The 26390-nt window shown below is 35.0% G+C and overlaps 1 protein-coding gene across 1 annotated transcript in view; it reads right to left on the bottom strand.

Annotated features, from left to right (window-relative positions):
- LOC136042150 (transcription elongation factor SPT6-like) overlaps nucleotides 1–26390 on the bottom strand; it is an 85773-nt gene that overhangs the window by 18215 nt on the left and 41168 nt on the right. Inside the window, exons 13-21 of the mRNA XM_065727064.1 lie at nucleotides 23826–24035; nucleotides 21110–21334; nucleotides 17545–17740; nucleotides 15102–15310; nucleotides 13005–13221; nucleotides 10363–10565; nucleotides 8032–8245; nucleotides 6821–6989; nucleotides 84–328 (exon numbers count right to left, since the gene is read on the bottom strand). Coding sequence (XP_065583136.1) covers nucleotides 84–328; nucleotides 6821–6989; nucleotides 8032–8245; nucleotides 10363–10565; nucleotides 13005–13221; nucleotides 15102–15310; nucleotides 17545–17740; nucleotides 21110–21334; nucleotides 23826–24035 — 1888 coding nt within the window. The remainder of the gene's footprint in view (nucleotides 1–83; nucleotides 329–6820; nucleotides 6990–8031; nucleotides 8246–10362; nucleotides 10566–13004; nucleotides 13222–15101; nucleotides 15311–17544; nucleotides 17741–21109; nucleotides 21335–23825; nucleotides 24036–26390) is intronic.

Raw genomic sequence — 26390 nt, 5'->3', positions numbered from 1 at the left:
ATTACACGAAAGTTAGGTCAGATCATGATCTAGTTGCATTACCTCTTCAGGCTATGTAATTGAAGAACGACTTAAATACTTACCATCAGTGACTTTCCACGTGACAGTCAAGTGGTCAGATCCTTTGCTTGATGGCCTTACAATGACATCACCCTGGTCAAATAAGGCCATTTTTTCTTCGGCCTCTTTATAGCTTATATTTTGAAAGTTTGGGTGAACAATAACTCTCTTTGTATAAGTTTGTCTGGACTTGGCTTTTCTCAAATCTTCTTCTTTTTTCAGATCCTTGTTTTCTGCTTCAGTATCGTAGTAAGGATCTCTTTGAGGTCTGCAACAAGAATTTAAAGGAATTAGCTCTTTAAGATGTGATTTATTGCTCAATAAGCCACGCTAAGCACTATAGCTATCTAATTTTTTTGTTACAAAACTCTATATCTTTTAAGCTTCACTGTACAAAGAATAGTCAAGGCACTTACAGTCGCATAAACAGGAATTTATTTCGGGACAAAAAAAAAAGACTGTAGAAAAAACTGTAAGCGTATATAATTATACAAATTATAGTTAAATCATGGGTGAAATCGTATGCAACAAAATCCTTTGGCTAGATCAAACGTTCATTTTTACAATATAAGGAATTTTTAAAATTAAAGAAAAAACTGCTTGAGACGTAGGAAGTTCTGCCAGTAAGGTCATATCTTCATTATGGCTTTTTCAGGCGTGATTTTTCGGTTTTTCTGTCAGATTTAGTCTCCATTGGAGCTTTTTAAGATTCAAATTGCAAATCAGGCTGCATTTAAAGTTTTTTCCCAGAAAAATGTCATCCAGTGAACGATAAGCTATTTATACTTAATCAATTCCAAGTGAAAAAAGCCAAAATGAAGACAAAGCCAATCAAAAAGGTCGAGTGGCCACGAAAGGGGTTCGGCAATTAAAAAAAAAGGCTTTCCACCCCCTACCACATTTTCTGAAAATACAGGAAGTGACTTTTTGGATGAAACTGCAAACACCTTTCTTGGTCAGAATTATTTTTCTTTTACAAAGTCACAAGAATTTCATCCCATTACCACTCCTTCCCCGTTTACGTTGCTTTTTGCACATTAAAATGTAATAAAAAGAGACATTTTTAGTATGAATTTTTTCAGCCTAGTACTAAATAGTCCTAAAAATAGTAAGACTAAACAGAATTAAAGCTTCAGGGATACTGTAGCTATCCAGTTATTCTTTGATGGGCCTACACAACATTGAGCCCAAGTACAATTCAGTAGTACTATTATTGCAGCCAGTTGATGCAGTTTACGACCAATTTTTGCAGGTTTGATCGAATATATGCGTTCTCCTATCATTACTGATATTTTAATGCCACAACAAATTCCCGATTGTAGTCTTCTTAATTTTTTAAAGAATTTTTTATCCATATTAAAAAAATATTACCGAAGAAAAAAAATCTGGAAAAGAACACGCGCATGAATTTCTTTGTGGGGAAGGGACAACTTCCAAAACAGTTTCATTCTGCCAAAAACTACGAAAAATCTAAAATTCAGGGGGTGGTGGCGGCAGGTGGATACCTCCCTAAGCACATACCTGCTAAAACATTAAAGTAAACACGCAAAGAGAACATTTTTGTTAACTTTAAAGCCTTAATAACAGAACAAAAAAAGTTACAAATAGTAATATGAGAATGAAGGAAATTTTGCAGAAGGTGTTGAAATAAATGGTGGCCAGTGTTTACTCCCCCCCCCCCCCCCGAGCGTTTACCCCCCGCAGAAAATGCACTACTGAAAAATGCCCCCCCCCACTCGAGGAGAAAAAGGCTTTCCAAATTTGAGAATTTTATTTGAGTTTGTTTTGTTTTTTTTCCGTAGGGGAGGAATTTTGGTTCTTTTGTATTATACGCCACTCACTTAAGTTTACGCTGAGTAAAACTCGAGAACAAACCGGTTTCTTCGTTAGATTCTTTCAGCTTAGTTTCTTTAGCGTGAGACAACACAAAGACAAGTGACAGAATAGGTGGGAAATATATAATTTGGGTTATATATTTGCACATTAGAGGGGGAGGGGTTAAGTTTTTTGGACAGTATGAAGTCTGAAAACAATTCGTACCAAATAATATGCAGAATAGTTGTACATAACACACCTTGAATGCAGACCCGCTATGCATTACCCCCCCCCCCTAATGTGCAACTATATAGCCCAAATTTGTTTCTAAAGTAACGAAGAAACTAAAAAGAAACCGGTCTGTTCTCGAGTTTCACACGTCGTAAACTTGAGTGAGTGGCGTATAATGCACATGTACAGGAATTTTCCAAGGAGAAAGCCAGATTTCCCGGTATTATTTTAAAACAATCAGAAATTAAATTAAAAAAAAAAATTCCAACTGAAAGTAAGGACCAATATCGAAACTTCAAACGAACAGCAATTATTACGTTTATGAAAGGAGTTGCCCCTTCCACAAGACCTTGCTCTTTACGCTAAAGTTTTGTGTTTAATTTTGTTTTGTCCTTATTCTTTAAGAACGATTTCTGAAACACAATGGCCATTTAATTAGATTAATAAGCTGTATTTTAAAATTCAATAAAAAAAAGTTTAGCGTAAAGAGCAACCTCTTGAGGAGGAGGCAACCCCTTCCATATACATAATATTTTCTGTTCGTCTTAAGGTTTGATATTGCTCATTACTTTCAGTTGAAAAATTTACTGGCTTGTTCGCTAGTTTTATACATCGTAAACTTGAGTGAGTGGCTACACAAGTACCAAAACTCCTTCCCCCTACGGAAAATAAAAAAATAACTCAAATAAAATTCTCTAATTTGGAATGCCTTATTTTCCACGGGAGGGGGGAGTATTTAAAGGGGGGATATTTTCAGTGGGGGAGGGGTAAATACCGGAGATTAAACACAGGGGGGGGGGTTAACACCCAGAACCAAAAAGAATACGCAAAAAAAAACATTTTTCTCAAGTTTAAAGGCTTACCAATAGAAAAAAAAAGTATCAAATAGAAAAAAAGAATTGAGAAATCCTTTCTTCCGAATGAAAGCTTTAGAACATTATGAGATAATCACTGAGGACACAATAGTAGTAACTCAATGCAATAGAAATTAATACAGCAAAAAAAAAAATACTTAGCCTTGAACAAGCATCTTAAAGTAAATAAGTTGCTACTCTCAGTATGTTCTTTGCAAGCTTATAAGGAGCAGTCGCTAATTGTAATTTTCCTTCTATTTAAAACTAATTAGTTGTTCAATTTTTTAAAATAGCTTTTATGACAATTATGAAAGGCCAAAGTGTTGAGAGATATGTATAATCTTTTCTTATCCATTTTATTTGATTTGCTATGGAAGTTTAACTATTAAACTTAACTATTAAAGACAGTACTTTCCGAAAAGCGACTTGATATCATATTCTGATGAGCATCACAAGACTGGTAATTATTATTAGTTTTACTGAATTTTTATCAAAGGATTATAATTTAGAATTTTCCAAAAATATCGTTTACTAATTACATGCCAATTTACATTAAAGCCTAAAATATAAGCCAACCATAACTAGAATTACTTGAAATCAGCCTGTCGACCCCCCCCCCCCGAAAAAAGAAAAAGAGGGATTATTTTCAAATTTTCACTCGTTAAGGTTACTTTGAAATGGAACTTTAAAGTTGCAAAACAATTCATTTTAATTTGGCAAAATAACACGATCAAATTTCAATTTTAATTTATTTATTTTATTAATTTTATTAATTCTATGCGAGTAATCTGAAATAAGTCTTATATTTGTATCTTACTTTGGTATATTCCAAAAGGATTGAGCTTCAGAGAAACATATTAGAAGAATATTAAGTAGGGGATATATCAAAAAAGTACCCAAATTTAAAATATGTGCCAAATTCAAATTTGTCGGTTTTGAGATCACAGATGTCAATTTTTAGGCAAGAGACCAATCTAAAGTAAAACAAAATGAGTTCACACTCCGCAAATCGTACTGATTACCTCCAAAATAGGTACTTGAAAGTACCAAGGACAGTTGAAACTAAATCTGATACTTTGGATTGGTTACGTGGAAACTTACACAAACATATATTTAAAAAAAAATAATAAAAAAAACAGGTATTCAAATTGAATGAAAAAAGTTCGTATACAAGTATGAAGTTTTTGAAAGGGATGGGCGCGAAACAAAAAATTAAATAAAAAAAAAGAAACTAGGGTGAGAAATCAACAAAACAATGAGCTAAAACACATGGCAACAAGCGGGTTAATAAGGTGATGCTTTACTTTGAAGATGCAGTTGTCTTTAGAAGTGTTTAAAAAAATATCAACTTTCCATTGAAGGTGAAATCGTCGTTGGAAATCACCAGACTTTTCATGTATGAAGTTTCATTCACGAAGGACGTTGTCAAATTTAACTGTTTTCTTTTGTTTATTTACTTTTGGGGTTTTACGTAGCAATACTGATCAAAATATGGTACTGCCTCAAAAACTTAACAATTTGAAACAACCAAAACAAAATCTTAGAAAATCACTGTTTTCAGATATGAATAGACCTAAGATGGGCGCATGGAACAAAAAAATATTTTTATTTTGATGCTCTTGGTACTTTATGAGTGACAGAAGTCATTCATTATAATTGAACGGTTTGTGTTGTTATGTGACCATCTTAAAACAGAACATGGTATTTGGTCGACATATTTCACGTATAGCTTAGAACAATTACAACTTTAAGGGAAATTAAGAACTATTTGTGAAACATGCATTTCATGTTTTGCTTTTGACTTGATTTCAATATTAGCCTCATATTTACAATCAAAAAGTTAGAAGTCGTTTGTAGTTCAAGTTTTCAAGTTCAAGTTTTTTATTTCAACATTCACAAATAAATAAATAAAATACAACACTTTCGCGCTGGGGGAAATATGAGGGTTTGTATTCGCGCGAAAGTCCACATATCTACTTACCTATAATAACAAATGCAATCTCTCTTACTCATTATTACACATACTCTCCCTGCCCCCTTTCATTCCTCCCAACCCCACCTTACCCCCTGCCCACCCTTACCTCCCTAGACCACCCTTACCTCCCTAGCCCACCCTTACCTCCCTAGCCCCACCCTTACCTCCCGAACCCACCCTTTCTCCTCTAATCACCCTGCCACCAATAAAAAAAATCAACATTTATCCCCCAAAAATAATCTTTTAATTTCTTTTTAAACTGAGGTACGTCTTCCGCCGCCCAAATGCTCACTGGTAGTCCATTCTATACACTTGGACCCAGGTGTTTCATTGAGAATGAAGACCGGGTACCATGACATAAATACACAACTATATCACTACTATGCCTTGTTCCATAATTATGCAGATCACTATTTGTTTGGTAAAAACTCTTAAAGACATCCGGGGCTAGGCAATTCATACATCGAAACACAAATACAGCAGCCTGGTGATCTCTTATCTGACCGACATTAAGGAGCTTCAGCGACGTAAAGCAAGCACAGGTGTCATGCACATCCTGGACATATCAACCTATTGTTCTAACAGCTTTATTTTGTAGAATTTGCACTCTTCTATAGTTGGAAAAGAAGTTGCTGCTCCATAGGAGGCAACCGTAGGAGATATATGGATAAACCAACGAATAATATATAGTTAGAAGTATCCTCTGTGGGAGAAAGTGCTGCAGACACCGAATTATGCCAGCCCCACGGGCGATTTTTGATGAAATAGCGTCACTGTGACATCTCCATGACAGGTGGATATCTAGATAAAAACCAAGATTGATGATCAATCTTGGTTCTCGCGGAGATGATCAACCTGCTGAATTGGTTTACCACATAAAGTTACGAGTCCATGCACATCTAGCGGTGTACCAACTCTGCAGAACGTCATTAAAAATGTCTTGCGCATATTTACGCATGAGGTAAAGACCTCTAGCCTTTCCAGTGCAAGATTGGCTTTTCTCACCAGCTCCTCCCCAGATGAGGCTAACACAGTTAAAACGATATCATCAGCAAGACGAGGTAAGATCTTTCAGGTAAAAACGCAAGAGATCAACATAGATAAGATAAAGAAGCGGACCCAACACTGAACTTGTGGTACTCCAGACATCACTGAAAATGCTGCTGAGTTCACATCACTCAAGACTACTTTGAGAGATCTTCCTGTGAGATAGCTTTCAAACCATTTCAGGCACTTTCCTCGGACACCTAACAACTCCATCCGACTTAGTAGCGTTTGAAAATCAACTGTATCGAATGCTTTGCGAATATTAATAAATATAGACAATGGTTTTGCAATGGTTTTGGAACATGTATTGCGTGCAGTGTTTTATTCGACAAGACTGAGACATCACACTTTTGCTATTTTTTGTTAAAATCAAACAACCTTTGTAAAAAATGTACCTCAGGAGGATGAAATTACAATCTTAGCCTAAAAATAGTCACTGACAACCTCAAAAAGGGGATATGCGTGTTTCAACCCACTTATTTCACACTTTTGACTTGTGGAGGAGTTGAGAGGGAATCACATATAATATCAACATTTATGCATATGTTGAATGCCTTCTAATGATTAAACTATTACTAGATCATAAAAAAATTACGGATGGAGGAGGAGCGTACGTACCTGCGTTAGCCTCAGGCGGCTTTGTGAGTTGTCTGTAGGATTGAAAATGTCTTATTTCAATAATACATCCTCATAAAAAATTGAATCAAAACATTAAAATACTTACGCATTTTAAGCCAAATTATTTAAGAAGATTGAAAAAAATAAGCTTGTTACCAAAAGACATGGAACAAAAAGGGTAAGAAAGACTTACGGTAAGGGTAAGAAAAGACTAACTTACTTCCAAAAGTGATCCTTATCCACCAAATCTGATGTTTTAGAGGTGCAAATAATTTTGAATTTTTCCTCGTCTACTTTCATGATTCGTGCATAAATCAGTTGACCAGGCTTCACTCTTTCTTCTGGATTTGTTACTTCACTGTCAGATAATGACTTCACTGGAATAAAACCTGAAAACAAATAGAATTGTTACAGATATTGTTGTTATTAATAAATAATTACTTAGACCATACAACCTTTCCATTTACAAATTAAAGAAATGAAAATGTAGAAACAACAGGTATAATATTTTAAATAAGACAATTGAAAAAAAATTTCATAATAAAAAGAAAGCCCGAATATTTCGACTTCACATACTAATTGAAGACATAACTATAGTACTAATAACTATAATTGTCTATGTACTTTCCGAAAAGCGACTTGATACCCTATTGCGATGAGCATTAGAAGACTGGTAATTGTTGTTAGTTTTACTGAATTTTTCGCTAAAGATTATAATTTACAATTTTCCAAAAATATCATTTACTAATCGCATGCCAATTTACATTAAAGCCTAAAATATAAGCCAACCATAACTAGAATTGCTTGAAATCAGCCTGTCGACTCCTGCTTGAAATCAGCCTGTCGACTCCCTCCCCAACCCCGAAAAAAAGAAAAATAGGAATTTTTTTAATTTTCACTCGTTAAGGTTCCTTTGAAATGGAACTTTAAAGTTGCAAAACAATTCTTTTTAATTTGGTAAAATAACACAATCAAATTTCGATTTAATTTATTTATTTTATTAATTTAATTAATTCTATGCAAGTAATCTGAAAAATGAAAAGAAATGGTCTATTAATCTTTGTTGCACAAATAATTATAGTTGAAAATAAAAAAAAAAATATATTAGAGTTAAAAATGTTGAAGCTTCATAGCACATTTTAAGAATGGTTACAACAGGAAATATTTTTAATTTTTATTTTATTTACAATTACTTTTATTAGTATTATTATATTTTATTTATATTATTATTTTATTTATATTTCTAATTTGTAATGATGGATAAATACTCCAAGAATTTTTCATCTAGATAAGAACGAATGCATTACATTGATACAGCACATTGATCTCTGAGGCACAATAAACATATTATCACTATATTTTATAACAATAAGCAAATTATTTAAATGGAATAATGTGGTAGCAAACAATAAAATCTGCATCTGACTCTACCTGATATACCATTATCCATACGAACTTGAACACCTTGAGCTGTGCCTTGACAATCACCAGCATCAAAATGATTCCAAACCTCGGATAGATCCGGATAATCATTCTTGGAACAGAACGGACATTGCCATAAGCCGGTTTCTTCGTTACGTACTGGGTTGGCATGGTCCAACTGCTCACGCTGGGGTTTCCTCCGAGCAAAATTTGTCACAATCACCTATAAGAAGATAGCGATCATTAAAAAGCATTCTAGCTAGACAATGAAGTAAGAAAAAAAAAGAAGAAAAAACAATACACTCAATATTGTTCATAAAACAGATTCCAGGTGCAGCTTTGACTAGCTATTATCCAACAAAATCCTTTACTAATCATTAAGCTCCTTGAGTTTTATAAATATTAAAAATTATCTCATATATCTTTCATCTAATTCGCCTTTTTCGACAAGGCTTTGAAACGTCATCTGTAAAGTTCTAAGATATATGCTGAAGCAATTCGTTTTGAATACGAATTGCTTGTAAGATAATAAGGTTTTTGGTAGTGAAAGTTTCTGCAGGAGTCCACACTTCAAATGATGTGTGATTCAAATGATTCAAATGATGAATTTTATACAATAAAGCAGCCACGTATTAGAATTTTACTGCAGTACGTTAAACTCAGCCTAATTTTTTTTTTATTTACATTGTACAACTCTCCACATATACCATTCCAAAATTACCCGGCTTCAAAATCAGCTACCCTTACAACTCCTTACAGGTCAAACAATTATAATAATAATAAAAATGCACCTAACCCAAAATTTCTTCTAGATTATTTAAACCTTTTTGGCTATAACCCCTCATTTTTGTCATAATAGTTGTCTTTTTTTGTATTTTTTTTTTTTTTTTAGAACGTCTACCCTTCAAATTTAAAACCCCTTTCAAAGAAAGGTTTCTATGTTCGTACCAGAATACCAGGGCCGTATACAGGATCTTTTTCGGAGGAGGGGGGTACAGGAAAACTTGAAAAACATACACCACAAATGTGATTATATGCATTTTTGTTACTTTTTTTTTAAACTCAGACGAAGATTTCGGAGAAGGGAGGGAGGTTGATTTCTCCCAGGATACGACCTTGCTGAATAGGGTTTAGGGCTTTGAATACCACACAGCAAACTAAAAAAAAAAAGAAAGAAGAAGAACCGGAAATGGACCAACAAACTTTTTGTTCCAGATCAATTTGAAGCTTACATAAAGATGGACGTAATGTACAAAAATCCCTCCCTCCCCCCTATAGTGACCCCCTCATATAATAATAATAAGGTCTGTGGATTATCGGCAGGGATTCCGGTTGCAAATTTTTAATTAATTAAGCAACATTTTTGCTTTTTTTTTTCCTCAGCTGCCTAGTCTGGGGTAATACCATTTTACTGACTATCAGGGCATTTTTGTTGGTAAAACTACCTGAGCTCGTGAAAAAGCCTAGACAGTCAAACCCAAGACACACGCACAGACAGTTCATTTTGTTTTTAGCCCAACTGTCTTAGCTTATAATTGGGTTCACTTGCATAATATTCGAGGCAGGCAGGAGGCCCTTGTAGCCTTTAGACACTTATTCCCCTTGCAATTTCAGTCAACTTTTTATTAAACTAACATTAAATTAACTATTTTATAAGTGCAAATGTCTAAGTTTATAAATTGAATCAATTGCCTTGCCTGACACTCACTGCAGAATGGCCCCATTTTGACTTTAGACGCTTACTTGCCTCTCATTCTAGGCAAACCAACGGTCCTGTGTCAATTCTAAATTCTTGGTTGAACCTGCCTAAGACCATAGGTAGGCGTCCCTTCTTTACCTCTCATTCCAGGCAATGTAATGGTCCTATGTCAAGTATAAATTCTTGGTCAACCTGCCTGAGACTCTAGGCAGGCGTGACTTGCTAAAAGATAACAAACAAATATTGGTCCAATAAGAGAGGCGCACTTACTCCCGCCGTTCATCCGTGCCAAATTAACCAAACACTTGGAAAACTATAGGTTCTATCGCTATCTTAGCTCTATGACTATCTATCTTGGTTCTACTGCCCTAGGAATGACGCATGGACGGATAGTAGATAGACATATCTATTAACAAATGAACTAACATAATTTTTATACAATTCTAATAAAGGGGGGGGGGATTAATGCCAGAATTGCCTCTCACTCAATTGAACTACCTGTCTTGGCTTTTTCTACAATTAGCCATGACTTGATGTCCACAACTATTCCATTTTACTTCAAATACAAAACAACTATATAAAACATGTAAACAACCTATATAAAACAACAAGCTTTTTCTCATGAAGAAAAAAAAACCTACCTGGACTAATTTTCCTCTATATAGACTATCTGGAGATTCTTTAATCAGGAGCTGAAATTTCTCTTTGGCATCAGGAGGTCTATACGGCTGTCTCAGGTCCTTATACCTGTGATTCAACTCCTCCCTGATATCATAAAGAGTTATCGATTTGTTACCAAAACTTTGCCTCTCCAGTTCATTGGCAAAAGCATCCAAGTCCAATTCTAGAAAATGAATGAATAGAAAACGAAATTAATTGCAACAAACCACAAAAGATAAATAATTCGAATTTAATTTTTCGTTTTAGTTTAATATTCATGCTACCAGTAAAACAACAACATAGCACTGATTTTTACTTTTTGTACCGTAAGTTACTTCGACTACCCCTCCGAACTTCTACACCTTTGATATTTCATTTGCATGGCAATTTATGTTCGGCTTTCTCTGTGAACCGGCAGCATTTCCCTGTCTTCAAAAACTGGAGTTGCCAGTTCACTCTCTATGGTCAAAAGATAAAATGGTATTCAAATTCACTCAACACCCATGGAACCAGAAAAAAAATATTGAAAATCATTTTGTATTTGGAAACAAGGGACGCTTTAATAAAAATAAAAAAAAACAATTTTTTTGCTATTCTGAATTTATATAAACAAGTTAAATCTGCTGTATAAATTGCTTAAATTCTCTTGGAGAGGTTTTAAAACACCAAGAACGGTAAAAATAAAATCTGATTATTTGAATTGGTGAAGTGGAACTTATATAACTATATATATCTTCAAAAATTAAAAGAAATCAAGAATTTGATATGTAACAAAAAATAAACTTTATATGTAGTTATGGAGCCGTTGGCTGTAGAGGGCACCAAATTAAAAAGAGTGGGTGAAAAACAAGCAAAAAAAAAGCTGAAAATGTATGGAAGCAGATGGCTTAAAAAGGTGCAGACTTTCCTTTGAAGAAGTAATTGACTTTGGGAATTATTGTGGAAGAAAAGTATGGTACCACTAAAACTTGCCCAAAAAACTTCACAATTTTGCAGGATCCAAAAAAAAAATCTTAGAAAATTGCAGTTTTAAGCCATCATTTAAGATAGCTCTAGGGGGGGGGGGGGGGGGTAAAATATGTTTTTATTTTGGTGTCTTTGGTACTTTAAAGATGATGAATCCCGTTACAAATTTGATTCAATTTTTCCGTTCTCTCTCTCTTCCTCTCTCTGTTTTTATTTTGACGTCTTTGGTACTTTAAGGATGGTAAACTTCATTTAAGATTTGTTTCAATTATTCTGTTCTCTCTCTCTCTTTCTTTTATTTTGATGCCCTTGGTAGTTATGGTAAACTTCGTTTAGGGTTTGCTTCAATTAGTCCGTTGGTGTTTGAAGAATTCGTTTATTTAACGGAAAAAATTTTTATGGTATTGTTTATCATATGCGTGCTGATGTTTGGGATATCACAAATCTGAATCCAGCTACCTACTCTTTCACAAGTACAATAAAATGAATTAAAAATATAATAACAGGAACAAATTTTAAATAAGACAATGGAAACAAAAATAAATATTGAATACAGTAATAATACTGAATAAAAATCTGAATATTTCTGCTTCGCATCCAGAAGGCTTTGCGAACGAAAAGAAAACGAGAAAATGCAAAATTGAACCAAATAAATTAACTGTTTTCTGTTTAACTAGTATGTTAACTAGTATTTAGTTTGGTTTTGCCTCTTTTTTTCGTTCATTGAGGTTTTCCAGATTTGGAGCCGAGATAGTCCGACCGTTCTGACCTACATGGAGAGCCATTAGATCCATTTTTTTTTTTTATCAATTTTTGCCCCATCTTCGTCTGTTTGTTGAGTTAATTTCATTGTTGTATAATTGTAGTGTACTCTCTCTTATTTCATTGTTATGTTACAAAATCGTAATTTTTGAATATGACATGGATTCAATTTTGTATTTAACATGAGTTGTATATAACATGGATTCATTTTTTTATTTGACATGAGCTCATTTTTGCTTTTGACATGGGTTCATTTTTGTATTTGAAATGGGTGTAGATGAAATGGGTCCATACAACAAACCTTTTTGTCAATCGACATGCATACTTTTGTGTAAGTACTCAGTTTGGGATATACCCTTTCATCGGTAACACAACCGCACCGTGAAACTTCTGTGTACTTGTTTTGTTTCGACAAACGGCAGTACTAGACGAGAGAACTCGTCAAAGAAAGAATAGTGGAAAGGCTTGTAGAAAACAGCCACTGAACCCACATAAAACCCTTTATTGACACTACCTGGTCGGCGTTACAGCTCACCCTGTGTCCCTACTTTGGATCCTCTGTAGTGTTTCCAGCATGGTTTTAGGAACCCTTGCAAAAAGCAGACATCCATTTCATAGGCCTCGAACAAGACTTGTTTAGGGGGATGACTGAGCTGGATGATATCAGGTTATTGAAAGTTTAACTCTCTGACGTGTCTACAATGTCAGGTTATGGGTATCATGCTATAAAAGTTTAATCCTGTGGCATGTCTACCTACTCCTAAATTTAACTACAAGTTAAATATTTAACCTAAAGTTAAGGGACAATAGAGGATAAATTGATGCATAGAAATGAAAGAGATAGATAAGAGATTGATACAATAAAAGGGAGAGAGAGAAAGAAAGAAGATGGAACCTTTGAGCTTTTCTGGATTCTGTAAAATGTCAACAATAGCATCCCCAGGGTTAGCATCTTCTTCGTCGTATTCAAGGGCATCCACTGCCATCTTCCTTGCCCATTCATACGTCTCGGGATGAACTCTAGTGCCATCCAACACTTCTATGTATGTTTCTGTACTATCACTAACTGCATTTGTATCGATTTTAATGAATCCCGCACAATTCACAAATACCTAGAAATTAACAGGGCACTGATAATAAAACGATAAATCATAAGAAGGAAATAATTAATGGAAAATGATATATAAAATAAGGTGAAACAAATAATCTGCTCAATTTTTATTTTATGATTTATCCCCACAAATCGTACATGTTTCGTACTTCTTAAAAGAGCTGCTAAAATTCACGTTTCTCCTTTTTGAAAACAAATAATTTACCTATTATAATAGGTGAAGGGCATATATTATAAAATGGGTATATTAATAAAAGATATACAAAACACTATGAAAAATAGACAAGCCGAGATAGGAATGTAAGGGCTTTAGATAATCCTTTCCATCAAAACAAAGAAAGTTTTGTCAAGTGAGACCAAAGTTTCGTGGCTAATAAATTAGAAGACAAGTGAATTTCATTCGCGTGAATCATGATTACAGACTTTCAAAAAGAAGAGACGTGAATTTCAGCAGCTTCTATGTATGAGACGAAAAAATCATGCCAAACCCCCCCTGCCCCCCAACCGACGTCGCTAAACTCATGTCATTAGAAAAGTAAGAATTTATTTAGAAAGCCAACACTTTAAAAGCAACCGGGTTACAAACTTAAGGTGCGCTTCCTAGAAAAGAAGATACTTGATTGATTAAAAAAGAAACAAAGTGTTGTGTAGTGAGACCTCATGTTTTGTCTCTCACACATTAGAATAATAACAGATTATTTATGTTCATAACTTATTATCAGTTTTCAGAAAGCGGACACAGGGAATTTAGCAGCTCATGAGATGAGACGTTTTAGAGTTTAATGGTTTGAATTTTATGGCGTCAAGTGCTGAGCCCCCTGAAGATCTATGTCGGCACGGTGGATCGATAAATCCCAGAATTTTTCGGAACCACCCAGGCTTTAATTTGAGGTTTGACTTCCTACTAAATACAACTAATCTAAATCCCTTTCAGGTGCTTGATTTGACGAAGGCTTGGCCAAGAGACAATAATCCTACTCTTTTAAGTAACCCATGGTATACTATGTTAGAACGGACCAGAGAGTCACGTCAGCACGAAGGTCTTGCGGTCTATGTACGAGACGATTTGCAGGTGCGAGTTCGCAATAATTTAAGTAACTATAAGGAAATGCAATGCAGAACAGTAATTCTACAAATTCAACTGACTAATGTTGATATATATTTAGTAGTTGTTACAGACTCCAAACTGTTCTTATTTAAGATTCTTCGAAAATTTGAACGAGCAGCTCTTAAAAGTTCAGCTTAGTAGAATTCACTGTTTCAATAACAGTCCCGTTCTTTTAGATATACCAGGATATGTATTATTAACACAAGTTCGAGTTACGTCGGTTCTACGTAACTCGAACCACTCGAGACGATCTGCATGCGAAGGTTCGACATGGTTTAAAAATGTATGAGGAAATGGTATGTGAAACACTGGTTCTTATTATTCAATTCAAAAATGTTGATACATATCCAGTAATTATTCATAGGTCCAGTTCAAGATTTTCCTCCTTATATTCATTAACAGCTAGCAAAAGCTCAATATAAGAATAATCTCTCTTTCGAAATGCTGAGTAGTGCACCGATTTCTTGATTATTGAATGTTGACAATAATATGCTGAATATAATAGTACAATAATTGAAAATATGATTGTAGAAGAGAAAAAAAGAGAATAAAAAAGGCTATACAAAACCACCATTCAATAAAGATGTTGACCGGAGCCTAGAGTAAGTAGACTAAATAACATCATAGATAAACAAAGAGAACAAAGAGCTTTTATTATCCAAGCATTGGGTAAAGATCCAGACCAAAGTCATTCTCACTTAGCGGTTCATCCTAAAGTAAAATTTATCTTGTAAGAATAAAAAACTGTTGATTATATATAACTATTAACATACCTTTGGTCCCATATGACAGTGAGTGACGAGCTGTGTTCTGTTTTCCAGTCTTTGATTTGTCTGCTTCAATGTTTTCATCAACGCTGTAGCTTTTCTTGGTCCCAAACCACAAACAAACTGAACAATGTAGGATGTATGTGGGAAGTTTATAGCTCGATTTATATCAACACCGACCTCATTACTTCTATTGATGAACTCATAGTACAAGACTAGAAGGTAAATTTTTAAAAAGAACCATAAAAAAAACAAGAGCCAAGAGCTCATATGGCACTTGAGTGACGAGGTCAGAACCTAAAATTAGACTCGGTACTAGAGTTATCGATTTTACTGTTAAAAGCACCGAACTCGCCAAAGCACTGGAAATCCCCCCAACTCTCCCAAAGAGAGCGATCTGGTCCGGTTATGTCAATCACGTATCTAGGACTTGTGCTTATTCTTTCCACCAGGATTCATCCCGATCTCTCCATTCTAAGCGTTTTCCAAGATTTCCAATTTCCCCCTACAACTCCCTCAATGTCACCAGATAAAGTCAGGATTTAAAATGAGAGCTCTGAGACACGAGGTCCTTAGAAATATCAAATTCCATTAAGATCCGATCACCCGTTAGTAAGTTAAAAATACCCCATTTTTTCTAATTTTCCCGAATTAACTGTCCCTCCCCGGTCCCTGATACACCTGCCAACTTTCATCGTCCTAGCTTATCTGGAAGTGCCCAAACTAGCAAAACCGAGACCGACGAATGGACAGAAATTGCGATCGCTATATGGCCGACGGGCAAGTGACATAAAAACATTAAAGCGAGACAGTTATTCTTACTTTTCACCAATTCGGCTGAAACAACACAGCTCGTTCTGACTAAAGTTCTAACAGCAAAATTTAGAAACTTCTTCTCCACGCTAAGATCAGAATGATTATAGACATCAAAAGTCACAGCTAAGACGAAGTATATTTACGCGAGAATAAATTCATTCCGATTTTTTCATTGTTTATTTTGAAAGTGCCTGTTAAGGTGTTTTTACGGGAAATTAATCTGATTCGGCTTTAGGGCCACACCTGTGTCGAATGGTAATGTTATTTTACAAAAAAAAGAAGAGAAAAAGAAGAAATTTCATGGTTCATTTTAAAAGTACTTTGTAAGGAGCAAATACGACGTGAAATTAATTTTATTCCTATTCGGCTTTAGTTCACGCTTGTGCCGCATGACAAAGTTATCTCACAAAACAAGGAAAAAAAAATAATTTTAAAATAACATTTCATGGTTCATTTTGAAAGTATTTTTTTAAATTCTGAATCGAATTTCGTGATGACTTGTAACTATTTACATTCTTTTTTTGTCTTACCAAATTTTTTTTTTTTTTGAACAGTACCAATTTTCCAGTTTTTCAAAATAAAATGATAAATAAAAGCCAAAAAAAGCACTATTTCATTCCATAATTAGCTTCAAATGATGGTATATTGTATAATAATGCATATAAATTTGCGCTATTGCAGAGATTTCAATTTCGCGGGAGGAGATGAAAGTGAAGCTTTGAATATATTGGGGTGGAGGAAGAGTGCACGCAGCTGTGTCAAACTGGGGTGGTTTGGTGCTGCAGTGGGTTGTTACTAGTAGTAGTATTAGTGGTATGCGCATAAACCCACATTTCTTTCTGTGCCCCTTTTATAGAACCAAGAATATTCTAGAAGAAGTCCCAGAGCAAAAATTATACTGTGTATCGGAAAACGACACTATTAATTATAGTTTCCTCTTTATTCATCTATTGACACAAAAATTCCTCGACATCTTATTTTTTACAGAAAGGAGACAGTTCGAGCAGAGATTTTCTGAAAGTGATTTTCTGATGAGAGAGCTGAAATGTCTGCATATCAGAAAACAATACCACTGCTCACAGTTTTTCGCTAAATGGGTGAGTCATGTGAGTAATATTGCAATGAGTGAGAAGAGTCTTCCATAGATTTTTATTTTTTAATTTAAAAAAAAGAAAATATTATTTTGACAACTTTTGTCTTCAGGACACCAATCTTGATAGTTTCAAAAAAAAATTAACTTAGCTAATTTTAGTGAGGGTTTCCAACTGGGGATTTGAGAACTGTAGATTTAAAAAAAAAACAGCTTTTTTGTATTTCCGTCAAAAAATGCCCCCCCCCCCCCCTCCGTCTTAGATTTCAGAACAAAAATATTTCAAAATACTGATATACACAAATATTAAAATTTATTAAGATATTTCAAAAAATTTCGAAAATATGTATATTCGATATATTTCGAGATATATTTAAAAAAAATACCAATTATTTGTCGCAAACAGCTTTATTACTTTTAGTCTCTCACTAAACGGTTTGACCCAACATTTGTCCGGTACTCCTTTTCCAGAACAGAGAATGCTCTTGTACCAAAACTGACGTTTTCTACATATAGATGACGACCGCAAGAAGTAGTACTTACCTTCAAGAAGTTCCTCATCAGAAAGTTGATCTTGCAATGGATGATACTTCAAACAAAGGATTTCATTGTCAGGATTACAAAGCTGAGAAAATTCCAAAAGAGGATCCTGCAAGCGCCTACCAAGGCTAACAGCTACTCTTAATAGTTCTGGAAATTCGCGAAACTCCATCTCTGCTTGCTTGCTCACAGCATAAACCTGGATAGAAAATACATTGAATAATAGATGGCGATGTTTTTTACTTTAAAATAAATTAAATCAGAACCAAATTTTGGATTTGGTTCTTCAATTTGCAGTTTTATACCTTCCAAAAATATCTCTGAATGCTAAATCTTTGTTAAGCCGGTCAAAAAATCTTTAACTGCAGACTGACCTCACCATATTAAACAACTCACGCCTGTCACACGATCAAACACATGGGCGCCACTTATGGGGAAAGGGGGGCACCCCCCTTACCTTCCAACACTTTCAGTCAGTCAGTAAACAAAATTGAGTTGATAAAAATTCTTAGTAGGGTAAATGGGCTGATAAAACTATATGACGTAAAATCAATGAAAGAAAATATGTCTCAGTCAGTTGAAAACAAAAACGGTAGTAATCACCCAGACTAGTCGGTGAAAATAACGATCGAGTCGGTAAAATCCATGGGCTTCCTACCCCAAAAAAAATTTTCTTAGCTAGTGACGCCTCTTGTAATGATCAAATTTGTCAAACCCTCATTCACGTTTGTTGCATCTCAGTCTCCTCAATTGTGGGAACTTAAACGATGTTTTTGTTATATTACCGTCATATTGCAAAGAATTGACCAAATACTTTTATTATGTGGAGTTTTGAAACGCAAATTATTATAACCAATTTATTATTATTAATGATAATTGATGTTTAGAATGCATCCATAGTGATTATGTTTCCTCTCTAATCAGTTTCTATAGTTTCTTTTTCAGTCTGTTCCAGTTTTTCCCTCAGTTTAATTTCTCTTTCTTAAATTTCTTTCTTTGTTTCAGTTTCTATCTCAGTTAATCTTCTTAACACTTCCCTGTCTTATATATTATTAAATAAATAAAAAATAATTTTCAACTGAAAGTAAGGAGCAACGTTAAAACTTAAACCGAACAGAAATTATTCTGTGTATGAGGGGGGTTGTCCCCTCTTTAACACCTAGATATTCAAGCTAAAGTTTTTCGACACCTTTGAAAAAGTTACTTATTGTTCTAATTAAACGACCCTTGAGTTTCAGGAGTCATTTTTAAAGAATTTGGACAAAATTTAAACTTTTGCGTAAAGAGCAAGGTGCTGAGGAGGGGGCAACCCATGTCAAATACGTAATAATTTGTTCATTTTAAGTTTTAATGTTGCTCCTTACTTTCAGTCGGAAAAACATGTTTTTTTTTAATTTCTGATTGTTTTTTAAATAATGCCAGAAAATCTGGCTCCACTTCAACGGAAAAATCACCCTCCCCACGGAAATATCCTCTGGACAATTCAATCCTGGTGAAAATTTACCCCACACAATCACCTTTACCACCTCCACGCGTAAAATTGAGTCGGCAAAGAGAAAGCAAGACTTATAAAGAAATTTCGTACGGATATTCTGTCAAAATTCTCCAGTATAAAATTTCTCCCGAAAAGTTCACCTCAATGAAATTTCCCTCTCCTTGAAAGTTATCCCCGTGTCAAATCCCCACAGAAGAAAATTCGTCCTCCCCTCCCCACTAGAAAAATGTATGCAAACTTCCCAATGTCAAATACTATACGTAAACAATGGGAAAATTTATAACATAAAGACCTTTCCCAGGGGCTGTGAGAGGTCATGTTACTTCAAAGACATAGTTATTGATCTTCAATTGTACTGAACAAAATAGAATGAACAATCTCAGAATTCTGATCGAACGATTTCAGGGAAACAAGCATGAGAGGGGACCTAGTTGGCCCAATTTTTGGTCACTTAAAAAGGCACTAGAACTTTTAATTTCCGTTAGAATGAGCCCTTTTCCGATATTCTAGGCCCACTGGGTCGATACGATTACCCCTGAAAAAAAAAACAAAAACACCCGACAAACAGATAATCACGCATCCGTGATCTTTTGTCTGGCAAAAAATAAAAAAATTCCGCGTTTTTGGAGATAGGATCTTGAAACCCCTACAGTAAGGTTCTCTAATACACTGAATCTGATGGTGTGATTTTCATTCAGATTATATGACTTTTAGGGGGTGTTTCTTCCTTTTTCCGAAAATCAGGCAAATTTTCTCAGGCTCGTAACCTTTGATGGGTGGAACTAAACTTAATAACACTTACGTATTTAAAATCAGCATAAAAACCCAATTCTTTTGATATATCTATTGGTATCAAAATTTAGTTTTTTAGAGTTTTGGTTACTATTGAGCCGCGTCTTTGATATTAAATTTTCTCTCTTATCAGTTTCCTGTACTGTAGTTCTGGTATTAGCGACAGCGGCAAGATTATGACACAAGAATGATATCCGGATTCAGACCGAGATACAAGCATCAAACTTCAAGGAAAAATCTACTAACTACTGTTTGGCAAACTTGAGCAATTTGTGGCAACTGGTAGACGCATAAGGCAAGTAAAATTATAGAGGGACAGTAATCTGAACGAAAAATGAACCCACTATTAACTTATGATAAATAACTATAACTACGTACTGTATAGGTTACAAATTTCCACGTTAAGCCACTATAAAATTTGCCACCACCTTCTTAGGTCGATAAAATTTTCTTCGGTCAACTTTTATTCTTTTCGTCCTCTCCTTTTCTTTCTCGCTGCGTTATCGGCCATAGTCTTGCAGGGAGTATATACTGTATTTGTTTCTATCGTTTTAATAATTATTTTTCATTTAAACTTAAATGCCCAAATAAAACTCCAAGATTTGAACTTAAAAGACGGAAAAAAGAGTTTTATATTCACTGACAAATTTTCACCAACAGTATTTTATTCTGTAGGAATTTACAAAAAAGCGTAAAAACTAATGCTGCATTGCGAAAAATAAATAACATTCATTTTTTGGTCTCAAATTTTTACGAATAGTGTCAGAAATGGAATACAAAATTTTTTGATGTTAGCAAAAAAACTAAACAAAAAAATAGAAAATTTGGTATTCAAGTAGTTTAAACTGTTTTTTCAAAATTTAAGACCATCGCGATTCCCCCGCCCCCCCCCCAAAAAAAAAATACGAGAGAATTAACAGCAGGAAAACTAAGTAAAAAAAATGGCACAAAACAACTTATGAAGCTGTGGCTTCCCTTTGAAGATTTAGTTGTCTTTTGAGAATCTTCAGATTATTGATGTTTGAGTTTTACGGACAAAAAGCCATCTCAAATGTTTTTGCTTGTTTATATTAACGGTTAAATGAATGTGATACTCGCCTAAAAACTTTCATACTATTAGAAGACAAAACAATAGAAAAATCATAGAAAATCATGATTTTCAGGCAAAAATAGACTTAATATGGGTCCAGGGGGCAAAAAATGCTTTTTTATTTGATATATAATATTTTAAAAATAAGTATATTTCTTTCATTTCAAATCCAATAAAAGTTAAATAAATACCTTAGCCATACTATCATCAACTAGTTCAACATTTATAGTTGGAAACTGTTCCTCATCCACAAGCTCTTTGACAACGTTTCTTATGTCTTCTATCACACGTTCAGCCTCCCTACTCTCTGAACCAACGCAGATAACGTGAGGTTTCTTATTGAAAATAAAATCTTTCAATCTAGATAAGTCATTTAACTTTCCACGCCTGTCTGCTTCTCGATAAGCATCTCGTCTCTAAAATTGAAAGGCAAGTCATTAGATGAAACAAACACATCTTCATACAGAGAGGGATTGAGAGTGGAGGGTGCTTCATTAAAACTGAAGGACTTGCCCATATACCCCACCAAATCTGAAGGAGGGACTGCACTTTATTATTTTCGATCAAATTTTGATTTTATCCCTATTCAGATATGAACATTTAGGGTCGAAGTTCTCTCCTTACATAAACTTTTTTTTAACGTTTCTGGGATTTTTCTATTATTTATTCACTTTCGCTTGATTCTCTTTCTATTTTTGGCAAATATTTCGCCTCTGGATTTGAAAGGCAACCTGATAGAATAAAAATGAAGGAAGATGGGGTGGGGGCAGTTGGATAAAAGGGTTTTTGATTTCGTCCCATCTAAATCAAATTGAAACATCTTTGAAGAGGACTGTTAGACCCTTAAACAGTTGAAGAAAGCCCTAACACAATTATTACGAAGCATGGGAACTGGTATGAAGTATTATACTTCAGATAAAGCAAATTATTTGATAGTGACTGTTATCAAAAGGCAATTAGAGATGTTCTAGGCACTAGTTTCATTTAGGCCTTTGTGTCTAGTTTGGTGGAATAGCGTGGCAAAAACTTCTTATGATAATCTTAGATTGATTCAGTCCAAAGTAATTTGCTGCCAGGGCAAAAAAGAGGGGGCAACATCATAGACCAAAAACACATATGCAGACTGGGATAGATTGGGGGCGTGACTGCCCTATTAATCCGTCTCTTCCTTCATAAAGAGAAGTATTTGCCATATTCTGAAGCTCTACGCGTAAAATACTGTTTTCTTCTTTAATATCTATGCTTCTACACTATGGCTAGGATGAAGATTATTATGGATGAAGATTGACAAATTACCAAATATTGTACTCTTTGTCTATCCATCTGGTTTCAAACGAAGAGCAGGTCATCCCCGAACGGCATGGAAAAGAGATCATAAGTATGGATTTAAGGGAAATTAGAACTTCATGCGAGGGTTTAAAAATTAAGTTTTGAATAGATTGGGACAGAGAAGTGCGCACAGCTGCGTTGGCCTTAAGCGACTTAGTGCTGCTGTGAGTTGTTAATAGAAGTAGTCGTAATAATTAGCGATACTCGTCACTGTTGCCTCAACCACCTTAAATTTCGACATTAACTGGACTATTTTGCCCATAGGCAACTTCATGCTAAGAATTGATTAAGCTCAAAGTGTAAATTGCGCACTACCGACTTTCTTGGTCAAATTTAGCCGTGTCCTAAATCATCCCCACAAAGTATGAGGGTGTTTCAATATTCTTAAAAATGAAAACTCCAACCAAAGCCTGTCTATCTTTAACAGGAACTTCCAAGAGATTACCCGTGATCCTATTTCATCTGTTTCTGAATCTTCCAACCAAAGTAATCTATCGGGTATACTACTTGGAATAGAAACACGAAGTCCTTTTAAAAGCGTAGCTCTTATGCTTTTTTGAAAACAAATTTTCTGTAATTTTTCTCCGGAATGTGAAATATGACAAACTAGCAGTTTTGTCATAACTTAACCTGAAGCATGTGACATTTTCTTGGTAATTACTCAAATCAACTTCAGCTTTAGCGTTGGAATAACTAAAACTCATAAAGTTTTTCTTTTTAGACATACATTGACCTAAGTTTAGAGAAAAAACAGAAAAGTTTGTCTAAACGAATTTCGGTTGGAATATCCAATTACAACAATATTCCCTGTAGTTTTCCCGTCTTCCTAGAAAAAAACCTCAATTCTTACCAAAAAACACTTAAAAAACCTCAACTATTACCAAAAAATACTAGAAAAAACCTCATCTCTTACCTAAAAATAAAAAGAGCAATATATTTTTGCCCGTACATAAATAGGAAGCTTTTATCAATTTTAATACAATTCTGCAAGCCAATGAAATACATCTTTCAGTACAGATTCAAAACAGAAACATTGAAACCCCTAGAGATCCGGAAGGCAAACCAAACCGAATATTCGCCTACATGAGTATATTTTTCTCATCAGACGAAAATTCGGCCACCTAAAGGAAATTAGACTCGTGTTAGAACTATTCTTACCACTTTCCCATACACTCTGCACCGGAAAAAGTAACATTGAGATCCATCCAGATCTAAAACGGAACCGAACCGAATTTTCATCCGCATAAGGACATTTTTTTATAAGGCGACGTGAAATCCAGCCGCCTAAGCAGAATAATACTCAAATCAAAACCTAACTTTATTAATTTACCAGTCTCTCAGTGCATAACTTTAACAAGTGCTTAAATCAAAACGTCTCCTGAGCTTCACCGTCTGGTGAAAGCATTTTACCTAAAGAAGCAGCATTGAGATCTATCCAGATCCAAAAAAGAGCCAAACCAATTTTTATTCCACATTTGGACGTTTTTTGATCAGGCGATGTGAAATTCAGTCACCTAAGAGAAATTCCACTCGTATCACAACTTGGCTTTGTCGATTTCCCCGTTTTTCTATACATACCTTTAACAAGTGCTCAAATCGAATCGTCTCCTGAGCCTCACCATCAGGTGAAAGCATTATACCAAAAGAAGCAGAATTAAAATCTGGTACATAAGCAATAGACAGAACTCGGATACCCTCTTTTGTGTCCCACTCATCTTCCTCTTCATCTGGAAATTCAATGTGATATGGAGCTATCTTCAAGATGTTGGAAAGCTTATGAGAACAAGCCTGAAAAATAAAAAGGATCATTGTGTAAATTTTGTTTAATTATTTTTTTTCAAAGTTTCCTAAAATAAAAAGCGACAAGCATTCAATAATAATTTTGATGGTATTCATGAGGAAGGTCGTACCGATTGAAGCAGGCCTCGCTCCACGAGCAGAGACTTGAGAGCCTCCTTAACCAGAGTGTTAGGCTAGATTATGCTGGCTATCCTACTCCCTGTCTTTCTCTGTGCATTTCCTTTTACCAATTGAGCCAGGACCAGGAGTGGTATTCCCCCCCCCCCCATTCGCCTTCTTTCACTCTCTTCACCGTATCATGTTAGCAATTACATAAAAATATATGTTCAAGGATGTACAGGGTCTAAATAAGATATAACGAAAACTTTTTTTTTGTAATTATACCACTTCCATATAAAGGCCTGGGCAGGCTTTCTCCTTAAGCTGAGGCCTGAAAGTTCCTTTAACCAGGATTTCAACATAGATCACGCTAGCTATCCTATTAAGATAGCCCTAACCCAGAACAGCGGTAGTTAGAGGCTTGTAGGGCAGCATAACCTTTTTTATAACGTCAGCCAAGGGCCTGGAACGTCAGAAAAAGGAATGGATTTACCTAGATCTGTCTGTAAATACAGACAAGGCTTCCCAATACCAGCCGACATCCGATCTAACCAATATATTTTTAATTAGGGCAGCTTGGTTTAGCTACTTGATATCCTACCGAATACATACATAACTAGTTAAGGCTATTGTCACCCAGATATCAAATTCAAAAACACGTCATTTTGAAGATTAAAAATTCAAAAGGGCTCCTTTTTCCCTCGTATTATACACGTATCAATTAAAAACAGCAGTTGCTGAACCCACAAACCCACCGAAAATGATCATTTACAGAAAAGCCACTCCATTTAGAATTTTCTCGATATATTGTCATTTCAGTATCTTCAGCTTGGGGTTTTAGGAGGAAGATTTACCAGTTATATCAAACATTACCCTCGAAGGATGTTAAGCCCGTGATTACTATTTAACACGCTTTCAATTCGTGGGATTTCGCATCTAGATTTTCGGATACAGTTAAAGTATCAAGGATAGAGAAAATGGAATCAAATTTTTGGAAACACTACTGGTAACAACTTACAGCAGAACCAAGCAGCCTAAGGCCAACAAAGCTATGAACACTCCTCCTCAATCTCAATCTATTCAAAGCCTCCCTCTTTACGAAGAAATTCCTATTTTTGTTAAATCATCCTAACGGCATCCTCTAACCCTTTCGGGGACGACCTACTTTTCGTTTGGCCCAAGACGGTTGGCCAACAAGCACAATCTTTGGCAGTCTGTCATCTTTCATCCGCAGAACGTGTCCCAGCCACTCCATCCTTTCTCTCATTATAGCCCTACAAAGTGAGATTGAACCACACTTTTCGTACTGTTTACTATTTGAGATACAGACACTCAGTCAGGTGCCCAAAAAAACCTGTGGGCAATTTGTCTGGAAAACTTATAGCAAATCTCCTCCGTTTCTCGGAGTGTTTTTGGAAATGGTTAAGTAAAAATCTACGCAATCATATATATCTTAAAAAGTCAGGAACTCAACTTTAAATGAAAAACAACGCAGTCACGCAGTTTTTGGTAACAGAAACACGGAAACATGGAGAAATATGTAACAAAAAGAAACATGGGTAAGAAATCCACAAAAATTAGGCTAAAAACATATGACTCCAAATAGCTGTAAAAAGGTGTAGCTTTCCTTTGATTGTGTAGCTATTTTTCGGAATTAAATGACTGTTAACGTTTGAATCTTCGGACTATTATGGTCAAATTCAACTAATTAATTTAGCTCATCTATTTTCATGGGTCAACGTGACAACACTGCTGAAAATTGTGATGTTGCCATAAAACTGAATAATTTTTAAACAATCAAAAGACGATCTTTGAAAAGTATTTGTTTCAGGTATGAGAGACCTAACCCTTTCAGTCATTTTGTTCTCAGTTGAGAACATACCATTATCTGCCACCTAGTGTCTCATGTTACAGGTAAATATGCATTCAAATTAGCGCGCCATAAGCTTCATTCATCAAGAAATAATCTGAAAAAAGTTTGAAAGTTCTAACTTCAAAACACCATTTTATACAAAGGTTTGAAGTTGAGGAATGGATGGATCTCAAAATAGTGCAGAACCAGGTAAGACTCCAGTCTATGTGTAAGAATATGGATGAATCTAAGGCCATATCTAACAACTAATACTTAGACAAGATAAGTAAAGACATCTAGTGGCCAAAAATAGACTAACTGCGTGAACACTGGAGGGCAGGCGATTTTTCTCAAACTACAAACTCAAGTCTAAAGTCTTATTATATGGGCTT

Source organism: Artemia franciscana, unplaced genomic scaffold, assembly GCF_032884065.1.
Source record: "Artemia franciscana unplaced genomic scaffold, ASM3288406v1 PGA_scaffold_73, whole genome shotgun sequence".
Taxonomy (NCBI): domain Eukaryota; kingdom Metazoa; phylum Arthropoda; class Branchiopoda; order Anostraca; family Artemiidae; genus Artemia; species Artemia franciscana.
This window is presented reverse-complemented; position numbering and strand designations above follow the sequence as displayed.